Source organism: Manis javanica, chromosome 5, assembly GCF_040802235.1.
Source record: "Manis javanica isolate MJ-LG chromosome 5, MJ_LKY, whole genome shotgun sequence".
In the NCBI taxonomy this organism is placed as follows: domain Eukaryota; kingdom Metazoa; phylum Chordata; class Mammalia; order Pholidota; family Manidae; genus Manis; species Manis javanica.
Window position 1 is genome coordinate 17,356,523 of NC_133160.1, and position 19,014 is coordinate 17,375,536.

General features: G+C 54.8%; 1 protein-coding gene across 1 annotated transcript; it reads left to right on the forward strand.

Moving 5' to 3' along the window:
* The first annotated feature begins 12,149 nt into the window (after positions 1-12,149).
* Positions 12,150-15,484, forward strand: MAFB (MAF bZIP transcription factor B). The gene is made up of 2 exons (XM_073236607.1): positions 12,150-13,487; positions 14,529-15,484. The coding sequence occupies exons 1-2, from the start codon at positions 12,520-12,522 to the stop codon at positions 14,548-14,550; spliced, it is 990 nt and encodes a 329-aa protein (XP_073092708.1). The 5' UTR covers positions 12,150-12,519; the 3' UTR covers positions 14,551-15,484.
* The last annotated feature ends 3,530 nt before the right edge of the window (positions 15,485-19,014 follow it).

The window sequence follows — 19,014 nt, forward strand, 5'->3', positions numbered from 1 at the left end:
ATTGAGCAGATGTAGGAACAGTAAGGTCTGATGGCAAACACACTGATTAGAGCACCAGGCCCAGATAAGAGGTTTCATCTCTCTGCATCTCAATTTCCTTGACTGCAAGAGGGGCCAATAATCAAAGCTTTGAGAACTAACATATGGGGGAAATGTTTGCTGCATAGTTGCCAACATACAGCACTAAATGCTTACTGTGTATTAGTTCTCTTAATCTTCCCAATAATCCTATGAGTAGAGGCATGATTAGTTCTATTATACCTACGGGTGAGAGGAGACACAGAGTGGTTAGGTAACTTTGCCAAGGCTGGCACAGCTAGCAAGCAGCAGAGCTGAAGTTTGAATCCAGGCAGCTGGGCTCTAGAGCCTGAGCTCTTCAGTGCAATGCTAGGTAGCCCAGACTGAATCAGTGAGAAGGTCCCTATTTTCCTCCATACTAGATGTTTGTTGAGTCATTGCAGGAAATGGGCACCTGTTAGTTCCTACACTAGGATGTATACACAGGGTGGAGTGAGGCAGCCCCCAGTGGCCGAAGCAGGTTCTCTCTTTGAGCTTTAGTCATAATTTCTGACCCTAGTGGTTCTGAGATGGGCCAGAACCAGCTCAACAAAGTGACAGGAGAAGGGTCTGGAGACTTAAGGTTCCACCCTTATTTGGGTAGGGTTTAACCTCTCCAGAAAAAAACTCTTCTGAAGCACCAATAGGTTAAGTGACTTGTCCAAGATCATGTAGTAAGTTTGCCACTGAGCTTGGATCAGAGCCCCAGACTATCTCAAGCCTTGGGCCATTGTGTCTAGATCTGCAGGTCCTTCCACGCCCACGCAGGGGGCTCTCCCTCTACTCCCCACCCCCACAGCCTCTGAGTCCTGTTCATTTGGGCAGAAGTCCTCTGGGAGTGAAAACGGACAAATGTGCTTGCCAAAGTCGCTGTAGTCATTTAGGGCTTTCCTCGCATGTCACAGACATTCCCTTCTGGGTCACTATTGGAGATATCTAGGCCTGCTAATCTCACTCTCCTACAGGAATTCTGGGAACCAACCTTTTCCTCTCCCTTGGCCTCAGTCTTGAAGAAAGAGCAAATAAACGTGCTAAGCCAGGATGTGAACCCAGTTCTTTTGAATCCGAGTTCAGAAGGGCCAGAAGGGATGCCAGCATATCTGCCATGGCTCCATCTCCTAAATAAAGGAAATGAGGCTCAGAGAGGCGCTGTCACTCAATGGGCTCACACAGCCTCGCCTATGGTGTGAGCTGGCCTGTTCCTCCTGAAACTCAGGAGGTCCCCCCAGTGGTCTCCCTGGAGGGTACCTGGTGAGCCCAAGGGTCAGAGCCAGTGGCCAGGGTGCTTTCTGAGGCTAGTGAGCCAGTCCACAGTTGGTAGGTCCAGTTTGTTTGATTACAAAGGTTGAGATAGTAATTAAAGGTGGCTTTGGATTCTCTGAGCAGGATCCAGCACTGACGCCCGGTGGCTCCACTGGCGCCGTGAGCCCTGGGCACTTGCTAATGGATGGTGACTGATCCTGGGACTGATTGGCAGCCGGCCCCACAGTCCTCAGGGGAAACCTGGAAAGAGTGGCCTCTAGTCTGGAGACACTGTGCCTTCTGGGAGACACAAAGGGGCTTCTGGTTGGCCCAAAGCTGGAGTGCCTCTGAGCCCACAGGATGAGGGGAGATAAGCTGTGTCCGCCCCCCCCGCCTCAGCCACTGGGATGGAATACTAGATGAGCCTTCCAGACTGTAAAATACAGAAAGCTGTCAGAATGCTGACTTCCCATTTCCTCTCCCTGCTGCCTCTCTGCCCTGCCCTCCTGGGCAGTCTAGCACGCCATTCGCCATCCCAGCCAGAGTGGTAGTGAGACAAGTAAGACTGCTCGAAGGTGTCCTCCGATAGCACACTGGGAGGCAGTGTGGTCCCAAGAAAAGCTAGGCCACTGTCATCCCCAAGACAGAAGAGAGAGGAATTAACCCTTTGGGAGACCTTTGAGAACACCCCTGTTTTCTATGCCTAGGGCACAGCACAGGCATGAGCATGTAGGGAACAGCATGGGGGAGCGGGAAGGTAGAGCATTAGGGTGGGAAGCTGGAGGGGTGGGCGTTGAAAACAATGCAGAAATCTCAGTCTTTACTTGGTTGGCAGTAGGGATCCATTGAAGGCTTCAAAAGGAGAAGAGAAGAGAGGAACTTGAGGTCTCCTCAGAACCACAGATCTTTCTTAAGTATGTGAGACAGGGTAAAAGGCAAATACAGAGCTAAAGCATCTGACCTTTTTCTAGGACACCCAATATTTATGCGCTTTGCTCATCACCCACATTTTATTCATTTACCCAAACAGTGTGAAAAGGCGCTTTAGGAAACTGCTATAAATCCAGTGTAAGTCACCATGGTAACCTGATTAGCAGCTAAATTAAGTTCATGATTAAGAAGAAATAAATAAAAATAACTCTCCTCTTTGGCTGGGGCTACTGCTGGGCCACTGGCGGCCAAGCAGATGCTGAGGCCTTAGAAAGCCTGGGTCTCACCCACGAGATGCTGGAATAGGGGAGGGAGGCATGGATTTGCTGCAGAGCAGCAAGCAGCCTGGTGTGAACACCGCCTGGGGGTTGATGAGGCCCCTGGCGGCCAGGCTGGGGACTGCAGGCTGCACTTCAGAAGGCCAAACCTATGGTTTTCGCAAGGGGTTCATACCCTCCAAGGATATTTTCTCTTGATGCTCTGGACCAGCCTTCATTTGTCAAAACATCCCTTCCACTTATTGCCACCCCTCCAGTTCCAGATCCCAATATTCTGGGAGCTAGGGACCCCACATGGCTCAGAGCTGGTTCTGGTTCAGGAGGGACCCCGTTTACTAGAGCAAACAGATATAACAGACACTCTGGGTATAGTGTGGTAAATGCATCGATGGAAGCCAGTATAACGTGCTTTGGAAACATGGGCCAGTCAGGGGCTTCCCAGAGGAGGTGATGCTTGAGAAAAAGATATGTGCCTTCTGGAGACTGCCTACTTCACATGAGCATTCTGTTGGGAGCTGACTGTCAAATAGGCTTTGAGGCCTCTTTCTGCCACTTGCTAGCTCTGGCCTCTAGCGAATGATTTAGTTTGTTTGAGTCTTAGCCCTCATCTATAAGATGGGGATGAGAATGACAATAACTCCTATTTCATAAGGTCACATTGGAGGACTGAGTGAGATGATGCAAGCTGCAGGTAGCACGGTCCTCACATGTCAAAACAGTACTATGCTTGCTGCTGCTAATGTCACTACTTGGGGAAGTCTGCTGTGGCTGGATGGAAGAAGGAGGGTGTGGTGGGCATGGAAATGTGCTGCTCAAGTCTTCTTTAAGAGAAACTGCTAGGGTGAGGGCAGTTGATTGACACTCCCCCAGTGCGCTCCACTGAGGCTGCATTTCCACCCAGTTGCTTTCAGCCAGGGACTGAGCACAGGGGTGGAGGGGTGCTGAGGGTGCTGGCCCATTTCCCAAGCAGTGGACTCCCAGCAGGTAACTGGCTCAGGGACTCCCACTCGCTGAGGCTTTCCTAGGATAGCGCTGCATCTGAGTATGAGGCTCCTCCCTCTCTCCCCTGGCTGCCAGGCCCACACCGTGGCCTGAAGGCCCTTCCCACCTCCTCCTGCTCTGGCCTCCTTGGTCCTTCACAGCTGCTTCCGCAGTAAACTTCTTGCATGTCTGATCTCCTCTTGGCATTTGTTCCTCAGAAGACCCAAAATAACACAGAGGGTCAGAGGAAAAGTCCCAGAGGTGGGGGCAGTGGAGGTAGAAATGAGACCCAGTAGCAAGGTACACGGGGCTAGGGGCAGGGGGGTGTCAGGGTATTCAAAGACTCTGGTCTCTCCCCATGTCCTGTGCTCAAGTGTGTGTGTAACAAGATTTGTTTCCACCAGAAGAAGATGAGTTCCTCAGTCAGGGGCCAGGACTTAGCCCTGTAGGAGGCCTCATGCACAGTAGCAGCTCAAAGTACCTGAATGCCACTGGGAACTGTATCTATCTTATATATTTCTTTTAATTTTGTCTTCATTTTCTGGTATTTTGAGTTGCATCAGGTTAGCTTATTTAAACTCTTCAGTCCTTTGTTTTTATGACAGAGACATATATGCATGGACGTATGTGTGAATCTTTACACCCATACAGAAGAGTGACAGTGGCTTTGCTTCATAGAGTCCACCTGCCAGCAGACCCTTTAGCCTGCCCCCCATCCCTGCTGAGCCCTCTGCCATTCCCTTTTTAGAAAGGAGCTTGGAGCTTCTCAGCTCAGCGGGACTAGAGGACTCTTCTCTGGACACTCTCCTCCCCACCTCTCCCCTCCAGCTACCAGCTTCTCCCCCATCTCTCCTTCCCTGCTCGGCAAGATCAGGGAAGCTGCAAACCCAACCCTTACATCAAAAGGGAACTTGAAAAATACTTGGAGCAAAAACTGCTAACTGTGCATCCTTGCTCTGTGCTGGCTCTGATATTAAATCAGGAAATGGCACTGAACAGCCGCTCCAAACACAGAAACAGGGGTTGTCAACACAGAAACCAAAAGCAATCTCTAATGGGCAGAGGTGAAAAGGACCTGGCACAAGGCCGGAATGGGGGACTGAGACCCAGGAATGGATTCCTGAGCCCAGGTTATCTGTGCTGTATCTCCAGTGCTCCAAATGGAGCCAGGCTCAGAGTCCCTGGTACTGAGTAAACCTTGTCCCTGAGAGGGATGAGAGAGAAGTTAGCCTGTTGCTTAAATACCTTTGGGAAGCTCCTTTTCATTTCTATACATATTTATTGAGCACCTACTATGTGCCTGACAGCCAAAAAATATGCCTGTCCATGTAGAGATGATCTTCTAGCTCCCAAAACAGGAGCCTGACTCTTTGGCAGAGTATTTGAGGCCCTTCAGGTGTGGGCTCCTGCAGAAGCCTGCAGCTCTGTCTCTAGCCTCTGTGAAATAGTTCCCCAGCTGCCTGACGTGGGGCCTGTGCTCCATGCCTTTGTTTGGGCTGCACTTACCACCAGGTTCTCCTTCACTTCTCTGTTCGAAAAATTTCTGCTCAGCCTTCAAAGCCTTAATCAAGGGTCACCTCTGCTCTGCGCCCTTATGGGCCAACTCTTTCCCTCACCCAACAGATTCATTAGCATTTTGGATGCATCACCATTGCACTATCTCTCCAGCTGCTAGGAAGGTTTGCAGTTCCCTGTAGGGGAGGAAAGAAACCACACCCACCTCTGTGCCTTCATCTTCAGTACTGGTCATAGAATGGACATAAATAGAATTGGCATGAAAAATGAAAAATCTTGATAAAATTCTTTGTTGGTGTGACTGTGGGGAAACATGTTACTTTCATATATTTCTGATGGGATATTAAAGAGGTACAGTTGTCTTAGATGCTAATTTGACAGTATTAACATTACAAATGTGTTCACCTTTCAATCCAACAATTTCATCTTTTGCTATTTATTTTAACACACACACACACATACACAGAAGCAGGTCAAAAGCTATTTGCTGCCGCATTGTTTGCAATAGTGAAAGATTGGAAATAGGTTAAATACCCATAAATATAAGACTGGATAAAAAACTACAGAGCATCCACTGGATGAATTGCCACGCATTAGTTAAAAAGAAAGATCTCGATGTATTGATGCAGAAGTTGCTGAGTAAAAATAAAAAGCAAGCTCTAGCTCTAGAAACAGATGTTAAAATGACATTGTTGCATTTTTTTTACAATGAGAAAGTAGGCTTGTATGCTTGTATAGTTCATTTTTAACAGAAGAAAGGAAAGAGATGGAGTGACCGCAGCACTCCTGGTTGAAGTGAGCCTGGGCTCAGGTGCAGCCACACAGCATTATTCCTCTATCCGCCCCGGGGGCCAGTCCCAGCACTGGGATGTTGCCACTCAGGTCCTCTGTACCCAGAAGCTTGCTCCCTAAGTGTGAGGAGCATGTGATGGGAAGAGGGATGTCTGGGTCCCTGACGAGCATCCGGATAGATGAGGAGGAAAGAGGGGAGGCCAGTTGGAGGGATCACTCAGCCATCTAGGTTTCCTCCGACTTCCTCCTTGCTCTGAGGAGGGAGGAAGATTTGGTTCAAGAATAATGGTTGATTAAGGGAGGGGGCGGGGCTGGAGGGCATGCCGGAAAGAAGGGTTCTGAGACAGTGTGCTGCAAGGAGGGAGGCATCAGTGGTTACCTACTTGTGAGCTTCGTTCATTCATTCTACTGTAACTGTAATTGAGTTCCTCCCATTGCACTGGCCACCAGGGACACAGAGACAATTCCATCACAGTGTCTTCCTCCGGAAATTTGTGGTCAAGGTCCACCTGGTTTCTCAGAGTATGTTACTTGGACCCCAAACATCAGAATTACCTAGGGAACTGATTAAAATGCAAATTCCCGGGCTCTTCTTAGACCTATAAAGTCAGACTGTGGCTCAGGATTCTGTGTTTGTAACACATTTTCTCAAGTGGGAAACATTTGGACTAGCTGACCAAAGCATTTCCTTGACCTTCCCTGTGGAATCTCCCAAGGCCTCTTCCAAACCTGAGGACTGCCCTGATCCCACCAGGAGAGGGAAGGGAGAGAGGCGTGAGCCCTGCCCCATGACTCCAGTGTGTGCGGTTTCCCTGGAGTGAGCAGGGCCTCACCCTGCTGAGCTCTTCTCCCTTCTCCCATCTCCATTCCCAGGTAGATGGTACATCCCTCAGAAGCCTGGGAAGAACCTTAGCCCTCCTCTTCTGTCTAAGTCCTCCAGAACCAAGAGACTGACTTGACTCATTCTAGGCAGGGAGTGGCATGTGCAAGGCTGGTGGAAGAACATAGCTGGGCTGTGGAAGGAGTTATAGAAGGCAGGGTGCTTGCAGCACCTTAAGGGAGGAAGGCAGTGAGAGATGGGGAAGGAGAGGGTGGCAGGAGCAGGTCCTTCAGGGTCTAAGGCCGTGCTGAAGAGTTTGATTCTTCCTCCAAGTATCAAAGGCATTTGTTTGCAAGCTGGGGGAAGGGGATGAAGACAGGATGATCAGATTCACGTAACATGAAAACTGGATTCACTGCTCTGTGCAGGAGAAAGTCTGATTAAGACCTCTGTAGTCATCTAAGCAAAGACCAGGGTGGCTTGGATGAGGGTGAAGGCAACAGAGGGAGACACTGGGATCTTAAGGTGGAGGGATGGACACCTGGGTGATGGTTGGGCTGTGGGGGTGACAGCCTCAGCCCTAGGGAGCAGTGATAACTTTTCAGAGTCTCTAACATTGTCCCTGGTGACCTGGGGAGGTAGTGATGGAAGGGAGACCTGCTGGTCATCCCTCGCTGGCTTTGAGTGGCAGTGAACTTCTCATCAGCACTGAGCCATCTCTCTTCCCCCTTCCTTGCTGATATATAAGAGATGTATGAACGGGGGCTGAAGGTCAAATGGGCTGAAGGCCAAAGTCAGGCCGGAGGCAGGACCAAGGATCAAGGCCAAGGTTAAAGATGAGGCTGAGGCCAAGGGTAAAGAAGAGGATGAGATGACTCTGCAAAACCTCTCTCCTTGGGCTTGCATCTTGCCGTGGTTTCTCTCCCACCCTCCAGTCCCACAGTCCTGGGAGAGGAAGGAGGAGGCGGCTGAGCATGTTTGACTGCCATCCACAAGAAGGCATGTTAATCACTGCCCTTATAACTGAGCCCTTGGCAGAGCCTTGGCACTTGGTAGATGCTCATCTGTGACCTGAATGGAACCACTAAGTCTGTGGAAAGTTGGAATTCCTGACCCAGAGAGCAGCTGGAGAACTGTGCTGACACCTGGGCCTCCTGGATGCCACCTAGTCTAGATGGAGACCCCATGCCTCGTGGTATTCAGAGTCTTGGACTTGGGGCCAGAAGCTCCAGCTCATTGCCACTGTGTAACTAAAGAAATCACAGCCTCTCAGATCTTCCTTTGTGTGAGACAGGATACCCTACCCACCTGTCATGACTGCATGAGTGGATACAACTCTTAGGATGCTGCTATATATCTGTATTTACTTACCTACCTGCCTTTGTATCTCTGTAAAGTAAGTATGGTAATATTTGCTACCTTATAGAGTTGTGACAATTGAAGAAAAAGGGATGGACAAAGACTTTGCAAATCTCTGTACAGATGGCAGTGAATGCTGTTATCACATAAACCATCCGTATTGAAAGCAATGGTGTCCAGTGGTTGTCTAATAGCCCTGTCCAATAGGAATAGAATGTAAACCACATATGTATTTTAAAAAATGTCTAGTATTCACATTGCAACATAGTAAAAAGAAGCAGGTGAAATAGTAATAACTTCCAACTCCCGTGTGCGTGTGCGTGTGTGTGTGTGTGTGTGTGTGTGGCAGGAGTGGGGGATAGGGGACTGGGAAAGGGCTCGGCAGTTGGGGTAACTGGCTCCGTACTGGGACCTGCTGAGTCCTTTGGGTGCTGAAGGCCACCAGGACCCAGAGCCCAAGAATAGCTTTTTAGAAGCACTGAGTTGGAATCTGACGACCTTGCTCACGACCTTGCGTGTGTGTGTGTGTGTGTGTGTGTGTGTGTGTGTGTGTGTGTGTGCAGCCCGTCGCGGTGAGGCCACACTTAAAGAATCTGTTACTGCTTCCCGTCCCGGCGCATTCCCCCTCGCCAACCCCTGCCCTGGCTCCCAGCCACCTCCCATACATCTCGCATCGCGCTCTTGCACGCGCAGAGACGCCCATTCGCACACCAAACACCCGCAGCTCTCAGAAACGCCCAGAGTACCGCGCCCCTTGGGGCCAAAGGCTGCTGCGGGGAGCGGCGCGCTGGGCTGGAGGCGCGCGGCATTCGAGAGCGCGCCGCGGGGCCACTCTGGGGTTAGCGGGTTGGGTGAACAGGAGAGGGCGGGAGCGGCGCAGCGAACCTCAAACTGGTCGTGGCTATGGGTCACTTACCTCCTTAAGGCAAAACTTCTTCGTCCATTCCCACCAAGTGCCCTGAGCTTCCACAATGGCTCGGACCGAGCACTCCATCTATAGCTGAAGCGCCTTAAGGTGGTGCGCCCAGGATGCATTGCCTCTGGCCCAACAAGGGATGGGTAGAGGCAGTCGTTCTGGGGTGAAAACTTCAAAATGGAATGTTGGCGTCTAGAGGCAACAAACTGTTCAGTAGCTCAGGCGCTGCCAGTCCTTCCGGGCTTCCCTTCGAATGAGGCTAGGGCCTTGGGGCACTTACTCCTGTGCCGCCTGGCCTTCTTCCCTTTGCTTTTCCTCCTCGACTTTCTCCTTCTCCCACCATCCCTTCTCTTTTCTTGCCTTCTCTCCCTTTCTGCTCCCCCCTCGCCTTACCCCGCTTGTCTTTTAGGGATGGGGTGCAGCCTCCCGGTACTGCTGCGTTCCCGTTGACCTGACCGGGAGCCAGGCACGCTGATCCCTGGAGCCCCAGGGCACGGAGAAGTGGCGACTGGCGGCGGGCTGTGGGGAGCAGGAGGCCATAGAGTTTGGGGTGCCTCAACCCTGCAGCAGAGCGCAGCAGAAGGCGGGGGGCCCGAGGTGTCCGTGCCCTGCAGCAGTCTTCAGTCTGGAGCAACCTGCGTTCTTTTACTCACCCAGTTTCCATCACCTTTTGGTGGAGGTGGTTGGGAGTTGGGTGAGGAGAGGACGGATTGGCGAGGCTGGCAGAGAGGCAAAGAAACGGGTTTTGGGGAAAGGTGGAACAGGGGATGGACAGCGATGCATCAGGCAGAGCCCAGGAGAAGGGACTGACTGCAGTGGAGACGGAGGCACAGGGACAAAGAGGAGCTTGCCCGCCCAGACAAAGCCGGAGTTCTAGAGACCGTGTGACCGCGGCAGCAGGGCGGGAGGTTTGGAACCTAGAGCCTCGATGGGCCACAACAGCGAGAGTCAGGCCGACTCGCGGGGCCGCTGGAGGGCACAGACCGGCCCGGCCGCTCGGGACGCACGCGGAAACCCACAGCGTCCAGTGTACTCTCTGAGCCCCGGGTGTCTACGGCCCGCCCGGGAAGGAGGACGCTGCCGCCTAGGGCTCAGGGGCACCGAGAGAGACCAGTGCGTCTGTCCCGCCTTGGCCAGCTCGAGCTGGAGCAATAGTCACAGACCAAAGACGGCCGACCCAGCGTGGCCTCGAAACGGTCCCGCACGGAGCCACGGTCCTGGCGTACTTTCACTGCTTGCGAACGCGACAGAGACAGGGAGGGTGCGGGGGTCCTCAGCGCCCAGCTTCCGGCAGGGGCGGGGTAGCGGCATGGCCCCGACTCTCCTGCCAGACAGCCTAATCGCTTCTGCCCGAGAGCTCGCTTCTCGCAGAAGGTTGAAGAATGAATGGGCTCTTGCAGCATCACAGTTGCTGATCCAAACCTTCAGTCCAAGTTTTAGTTAAAATATATTTATTTTATTAAAAATAGGCGGCCCAAGACCACATGCCACCCCAGCCTCACCGAGGGCGCAATAGACAGTTTTCAGATTACTTGGAGGCAAACATTTTAACTTGCAACAATAAAAACATCTGGCTGCATCCGCATTGGTTTGGCCCACCTGACCCCTGCTTTCTGCGTCGGTCATGTCGGTCCTGCCCAGCGGCGGGGACCCACTCACCCAGTGCACGCTTCTCCTCCCTTGCGCTGCGCGCGCCCAAAGCTGAAGCGCAGAGAGCGACGCGGGAAGCGGGTCGGGTCTCCGGGTACAGCGAATTTGCGATTTATGTGGTTTCTGCGCCTGGGCTGCGGTCTTGGGAACAACTTCTTATTTCGGGCCGTCCTGGATCGGAGTAGGGAGGGTCCGCAGCGCCCGAGCCATGTCGGGAAGTCTAATGTGGTGCGTTCCGGTCTCGTCTGCGCTCAAGGGTGGTTTCTCTTCAGACAACCCAGGTTTCTTTGGGCCACCTCGCCGTTTCCGCCTTAGGCCACTAGCCTAACTTGGACCAGGACTTTCCCGCGAGGGAGCTGTCGATGGGCATCACCCTCACCCCGTCCACGAGCTGGGGCTCAGAGTTTTAATGGGGGGCGATCAGCGGGGAACTCGCGACTGAGTCCGAGGACGGAATCCGAGGACCTGTGCAGAACCTGTGCGTGGCTCTAGGGGAATCTGTCCTAGGCTCCTGTGCGCAGAAAGCTCCATTCTGGGCTGGCTTGGGTTGGGCCAGTTGAAGACCCAACTGGGTCCCAGGCGTCGTCCAAGCTTTCCAGCTGCGGGCCGCGCGGTTCGGCCAGCCTTTGCGAACAGTGGCCACTTGGGGTCGCACTTTATGCCTGTTTGAGCCTCTCGGCAGCGGGATGACGCCGGGATCTGCTTAATCGTTACAAAACGTTCAAACAAAAACAGGGCCCGTTCCCCAGCAGCCAAGAGCCACCCAGAGCACTGTCCTGGTCTGGCCTCAGCCCCAAGGCTCGGGGAGCTCAAGGTTCCGTGCATCTGGCTGAGGAAAGAGATTCAGAGCCTTTTGGCAGATTCTTTCCCTGCTCCTCCCTTCATCTTGTGCATTTGTGGGTGGGGTGAACGAGGCGCGGCGGGGCCAGTGGAGTCCTAGCTCAGGACTCGGCCACTGCACCCACCTGGAGGGGAACGGCCCCTGCTAGGCCCGAGGTGGGTTCCCTGAGGCTAAGAGTTGGATTTGAACACAACTTCTGGAGCCCCAGCCCCACCCCTCAGCACACAAATATGCGTAGACCTGCAGAAACACAGGCATACTCTGCACACAGGCGGCCCGTAACCGCGCGGCGCACGGAGCGTCCCCCACTGGGCGACGGACGCTGGGGAACAAAGGGCCCGAGAGGTGTCGTACTGGCGCTTATTCTGAGCCTGTTTGGGGGTGACACGGGCTGGGGGTGAGGGAGCAAAGAGTAAAGAGGGAGGCGAACGCGCGAAGGTGTGGAGGTGGAGGCCTGGCCCTGGGGGTGGGGGGCGCACCGAAGGCGAGCCGGCGCGGGCCGGGACCTGGAGAGTGTGGGGGGCAGGGCCGGGCCGGCCGTCCCACCCGGCTCCAGTCCTCAGCCAGGCCTTGGCTGCTCGCGGGCGGCTCGGGCAGCCAGTCAGCTGACGCGGGAGGCGGAGGAGCTGTCAGGCGCGCCCCGCCCTGCGCCGCCCGGCCGCGGGGGCCGTGCAGCTATTGGCCAGCGCGCTGGGCCACCCGGGCCCCCGCGCCCCGGTGACTCAGGAAGGGATAAAAGGCTGCGGCGGCCTCGGATCCAGCACAGCTGCACCGCCGGGCTGCGAGCGGCTGCGATCAAGCGAGCCCAAGAGCAAGAGAGCTAGAGAGCGAGCGGCGGGCGCTCGCCCGGCGCCTCCCCTCTGCCCAGCCGTGCGCCCCCCTAGCTTTTCCACCCTTCCCGGCTCGGCCCGGCCCCGGCGCGGCCACAGCCCGGAGCTCTGGGGCGTCGCAGGCAGCTTCGGGACTCTCCGGCGCGCCGCCGAGTCCCCAGACAAAGGCTTGGCCGGCGGCCCCGGCCCGCTGAGTCCTCGGTTCCCCGCCTCCCGGGCTCGCGGCTCTTCGCCCCCGCTTTCGGCTGGGCGCGCTCCGGCCCGCCGCAAAGTTTCCCGGGCGGCGGCGGCTGCGCCTCGCGTCAGCGATGGCCGCGGAGCTGAGCATGGGGCCCGAGCTGCCCACCAGCCCGCTGGCCATGGAGTACGTCAACGACTTCGACCTGCTCAAGTTCGACGTAAAGAAGGAGCCTCTGGGACGCGCGGAGCGCCCGGGCCGGCCTTGCACGCGCCTGCAGCCAGCAGGCTCGGTGTCGTCCACACCGCTCAGCACGCCGTGTAGCTCGGTGCCCTCATCGCCCAGCTTCAGTCCAACAGAGCAGAAGACCCATCTTGAGGACCTGTATTGGATGGCGAGCAACTACCAGCAGATGAACCCCGAAGCGCTCAACCTGACGCCTGAGGACGCGGTGGAGGCGCTCATCGGCTCGCACCCAGTGCCACAGCCTTTGCAGAGCTTCGACGGCTTCCGCGGCGCACACCACCACCACCATCACCACCACCCACACCCGCACCACGCATACCCGGGCACTGGCGTGGCCCACGAAGAGCTGGGCCCGCACGGGCACCCGCACCATCACCACCATCACCAAGCGTCGCCGCCGCCGTCCAGCGCGGCCAGTCCCGCGCAGCAGCTGCCCACTGGTCACCCCGGGCCAGGGCCGCACGCGGCGGCCGCGGCTACCGCGGGTGGCGGTAGCGGCAGCGTGGAGGACCGCTTCTCCGACGACCAGCTCGTGTCCATGTCGGTGCGCGAGCTGAACCGCCACCTGCGGGGCTTCACTAAGGACGAGGTGATCCGCCTGAAGCAGAAGCGGCGGACCCTGAAGAACCGGGGCTACGCCCAGTCGTGCAGGTATAAACGCGTCCAGCAGAAACACCACCTGGAGAATGAGAAGACGCAGCTCATTCAGCAGGTGGAGCAGCTTAAGCAGGAGGTGTCCCGGCTGGCCCGCGAAAGAGACGCCTACAAGGTCAAGTGCGAGAAACTCGCCAACTCCGGCTTCAGGGAGGCGGGCTCCACCAGCGACAGCCCCTCCTCTCCCGAGTTCTTTCTGTGAGTTGTGGCCGGTCCCGGCCCCCGCCCCTGCCCCGGCCTGAAACTCCCTGTCCCGTGTCCCCAGCCCCGGACTCCTGGACCCTGTCCCTGCCCCAGCCCCAGCCTTGACCTGTTTGACTTGAGGGAGAGGGTGGAAGGGCGCGCGGGACGCGGGCTGCGGGAGGGTGTGCGGGCAGGCAGGGTACCTTGGCCAAGGCGAGAGTGGTGCGCGCTAGCGCCGCCTCCTAGACTCGAGCAGAGCCAGAGACAAGGGGGTGGGAAGTCCCAGAGCAACTTTTCTCCAGGCTGGAGGGCGGCAAGGCATAGTCCGGAGGAGTCGCCAAGGCCGTCTGGAGACTCCTGGCTTTCTGAACTTTGCGCTTTAAGCCGAGGCCGCTGCCTCGCAGCCAGGAGCGCAGTCCAGCCCAGGAAGAGAGCAGCGAGGAGAGGAAAGGAGAGGGACCCTGGCGTCCGACAGGCGCGAGGCGAGGCTGAGCAAAGGAAGGAAGGATAAACTGACCTATTCGTCCAAGGGTCCGGAGAACACCGGCTCTCTGCCCGGAGACGCGGGCCTCGGTTAGGACGTTTTGCGCGCAAATCTCATCAGTTTTATTGCCTGCTCGATTATATAGAAAAAATACGAAAATCTGCATTAAAAATATTAATCCTGCATGCTGGACATGTATGGTAATAATTTCTATTTTGTACCATTTTCTTGTTTAACTTTAGCATGTTGTTGATCATGGATCATAACCCCCTTGTTTATTTGAGTGAGAAGGGATTGCAGTTCGGCAACTCCAGCAGCTGCCTCCGGGGTTTCAGTCCCGGCTGCCGGCTTGTAAATACCCGCCCTTCCAAACCGCGTAGAGAACGTGGCAGCGAGCTGAGTATCTTTGTTTGGGTTTTTTATTATGGCATTTTGTTTTTTGTAAGTAAAAAAAAAAAAAGTTCTGGGCATTTTGCATCAGAAAACAACTTCGTCTTGGGGCACCCTTGAAAGTTGCATGTTTTCTTCCTCTCCCCTGCCCCCATTTAGACCTCTTTTTCCTCCCAATTTAGTTTTCAATTTTGTTGGTGCTGAGAGAAAAGAGGATGCTTCATCTTCTGAGAACCAAGGCAGGGCAGGCTCAGCTCTGCACCCCAGAGGCCCCGTGGAATGTCCTCACTCCCACCTTACTTTATGGATAAACTGATGCCTCTAACAAGAAAGGAATGGAAAACAAATTTTCTTGTTTGCTTTTTATTGCAACCAGAATCATCCCAGAATCCCTATGAAACTCTCCATTAACTGCTGGAGCTGCAGTGCTCCTAGCATGAGTGGCTTCGCCAGCTGCCACACTGGTGGTGACCTGAACTTGTGTTGAGCCAACCGCCACACTCAGAAAGTACTGGAAACCCAAACATTGGCAAGTAATTTTGCAACTTTCAAGTGTGTTCTTTAGACCAACACGTTATGTGTGTCTCTTCTCCTGCTTTTGAGATAACGGGAGAATTATTGATGGTGTTCCCTCCATCCATCTTCAGTTGTATAGTAGTTATAGGGAAGATCTGGGTGTTTTTCTTTATTATTACTTTTTTTTCCCCTGCAGGTCAGTAAAAGGATTTAAGTTGCACTGACAAAAATGCCAAAATGAAAGTGTATTTTTTAGTTCCCATTTGAAATTGCTGGCGCTGCTGGCCGGATGCATTTTTTCAGTTTGTATTAGTTGATAAATTAACCGTAATAACAAGATTGTATGAACCGCATGGTGCTTGCAGTTTTAAATATTGTGGATATTCGTCCTGCATCAGAAACAAGCTTCGGTTTTTACAGATTCAACTGTGTTGAAATCAAATTTGCTGCAACAGAAATTTGTTTTTATTTCATGTAAAATAAGGGATCAATTTCAAACCCTGCTTATGATATCAAAATATTAAAACCTAGTCTATTGTAGTTTTATTCAGACTGGTTTCTGTTTTTTGGTTATTAAAATGGTTTCCTATTTTGCTTATTAAAACCATGGAAATAGTGTTTATTTAGAGGACTCTGTGTTCGTCTGAATTTGACTTTCTTTTCTTGCTGTTTAAGAGTTGCACCGGTTTTGGGTACTCTAACTGCCCTGGCCAATGGAGAAACAGACCAGCTCTGGCAAATTTCTACATTGTGTGTGTGAGCGTTTTTGTATGTGGCCTCAAATGTGTTTTTGCTTCACTCTAGGTACAGAGCCTGGTCATGAGCTGGTTTGTGAGCATAAGGGGGCACACAGCCGCTTTTGCAGGGCTTTCAGGCTTCGCCATCAGGACTGGCCTGTTAGCCTGCCGACTCTCACGTAGAGACTGGCTGATCCCAGGAGCCAGCAGCCGCTACCCAGATAGGGAAGCAGGCAATCAGGCTTAGTCAGCGCTGTTCTCGCTGTGCTGCTGCGCCCAGGCCCTGGCCTGGGCTAGAAGGCTTTTAACTTTCTCCTGCCTGTGCATCTTGCTGGGAGCAACAGAGCTGTCTAGGGCTAGAATGCCTGCCTAGGTGGAGGCCAGACTATCCCCTCCCAACCTCAGGGCTTGTGGAAGCAGGTGGGATTCAGGACCAGGTCTTGGCATGTAAGACCCTTCAGACAGGAAGCCCCGCTTACAGACCTGTTTTCTGATGGTGGGGTACCCAGGGCACACCTGCCACTCAGGCCTGGGGCCCTCAGTCCCTCAGGAGGGCACTGCATGGCTGGACCAAGATTTCAGTGACTCCCCAAACCAGGGGATGGAGGGGATTTGGGGCACTGTTCTGGTGCAGCAGCTAAGACTGTAGCCTGGACCTCCCTCCTTGACTGGGAGGTGGTCCCAGAATCTTTCCTTTTCCAGACGCTTAGAAGAATCAAGGTCCTCTGCTTAAGTTACCCCAAACCCCTCTCAACCTCCTTGGAGTTCCGTCTATAACTCAGGATTGGCCTCAGATACCTTTGAGAATTGGAATAGGACACCCTCCCTGCAACTGCAAAAGAATTCTTTCCTTCAGCATAGCTGTTTCCAAGGGGCTTCTGACCTCCTCAGATCGAATGTCTGCTGTCCATGAGACTGAGCCTTCCAGCCCTGGGGTTCTTTAGCCCAGAGGTCCTAACATGGAATTTCAGGACCTGAATGGGGAAGTGGAGCAGATATAAGCAACAGAACACCAGCCTGGAATCAGAGTCAGAAAAAACCTGGGACAAGGAAGGGGATGGTGAAACTAGCAGGGAACAGATTTTGACCTAAGTCCTTGGAGGCCGGTGGTGGGGTGGGGGGGTAGTAGTAGGAGTCTGGCAAAGACAGGCAGAACAATCCAAAAAAAAAGGATACAAATAATACCAGCAATGATTTATGACTAATAGCACTTTGGTGTTTAGTAGGATAGAAGCCAGAGATACTAGCTCAAATTAATTCCTAAACCCAGTTCATTTCACTAACTCAAAAAGAAGCCTGGCATGGAAGGAAGGCTTTGGCTGTATTCTGGGAGGAGGATGGTGGCTGAGTCGGGCTGTGGCGTAACTGCTTGAGTTCATGTGGGTGAAGGGCCAAGGGGGCATGGTTCCTTGGGTAAGTGTGTGCACAAATGTTAACGTGCAAAGAACTTGGTAAGGGCATGCCTACATGTACAAGTGTATCCCCTTTGGGACAAAAGAGGTCTCCGCCTGGTGGAGCTCTGAAAGAAACTCTGCCACTTGGCTCAGGAGACCAGGCAGGCTATTTTCATATTTCCACCTGGTGGAGGTTTGACTCCCTTTGAATCATTCCAAGTGGACTGGCATCTTTTAACTCTAGAGTCACCTGGACTCTGCTTGAGAAGCCTCTGGGCTGGGGAGGGTCACAAACTCCCAAACGTTGGGTTTTCCTTCCCCAGAGTACATAGACAGACACCTACCCAGTGACAGACACCACCACGCTGCATCCAGAGCGACATGGTGGCCCAGGCAGATTCAGAGCCACCAATTGCGTCTCTGAGAAGCTGACGATGGACGACACCGTCCTAGTGACACACTGACACACAGAATCACAGACACCCGTACCCTGCAGCCACGCTGATGCCCTTGCAGGCACTCAGTCCCGCACCAAACTCCCAGTTGAGCACCAACCGGCCGCGGACGCATGCAGACCAGCGGCGAGCAGAGACGGCCGCACACAGGAAAGCCAGGAAAGCACTGGGGCCTCCGGAGCCTCCAGGGCGGCATTGTACAGCAGGCATGCCCCGGCCACGTCTCGGCTCGCAGCCTGTTCCCCTGACCCGCCGCGGGACGCCGCAGATCGTCTGCAAGCGAACCGGTCCGGAGGCCCTCGGCGGCTGGTCCCACCCCGGCGGCGCCCTGAAGCCCGCATGCTGGTTTGCGGTTCCCACCGCTCCCCGGAACTCGCGGGCTCCTCGTGAACCCGCAGGACCCCGGGGGTAAAATCCTTCCGGCGCCGGGAGTCTTCCACGCCGGCACCGGTGGCATCGGTCCCACGCAGACAGGCTGGCGCCTGCACCTGCACCTAGGGACAAACGCCGAGACAGACACACAGACACTGGGAACACACTGGCCCCGGGACGGTGGCTTTGCTCCAGGCCGCGCCCCTGGCTCGGGGCGGCCGGTCGGTCCCGAGCGGAGGCCCGCCCGTAAGGCCCCCGGGTCTCACGGGTGTGCCGGCTGCAGTGCAGGCTGGGTCGGCCGCCGCCGCAGCCCTAAGCGAGGTGGCCGGGGAAGGCGCTCCCCCGCTGACCAGGAGCCCCGGGTCCTCACCCCCGCGCCAGGCTGGCGGCATCAGTCGCCCTGTCCTCCTCACCGCTCCTTCTTTGCCATTTCCCTTGACTTCAGCCCTTCCTTCGTCAACTTTTCATTTCAGAAAACTTTCTCCCTGCGGTTTTCCCTCCCCTTCAGCCTTTCCTCCCGCGCTGCCCGCGAGGAAGGGCGTGGGAGCGGGTTCTGCGGGGTCCGGTGGGCGTGGGGGAGGGAAGGGATGGCGGTGGCGATCTGCGTCCCCAGAGCCACCGCGCAGCGCCGGTTCCGGGCCCAGCTGCTCCCGGGCTCTCGCCTTGGCGGCTCCCGCTACCCAGCCTTTCCCTTGCATCCTTCTGCCAGCGGCAGGGCTGGGGAGGGACGGCCGGGAGCAAGGACCCCGCCGGCGGGAGAGTGCAAACTTCCGCTCTCCGGTGAAGGGACCTCTGGGGAAGCGGGGGCTGCGTGCTAGACCCAATTCCTCTTTCGGTCACAGCCAGGCTGCCTTCAATCCGGCGCCTCTGGGCAGCTCTGCGGCAGGACGACAGCCCCCAGCTGTGCCTGTCCTGGGGCCTCCAGGACTCGGGCTCGCCGTGAGAGCTGCCAGGGACCGCAGAGACACACCAGGATTGTGACTTAGAGCTACAGCTTCTGCCACACCAGGCAAACCCCCTCCTCCCTCAGCCACCCGGAGGACTCCTCGCGTCCTTTCTCTTTAGGCCTGGCAGAACAGCTGGGTTTAGAGATTCTGGGTGTTCCTTTGCACACTTTCAGATGCAAAACGAGCTTCTGAGCCCTGTTGTTTTCGGAAAGGAAAACCGTGATCCGCTTCTTGCGTAACCCTTCCC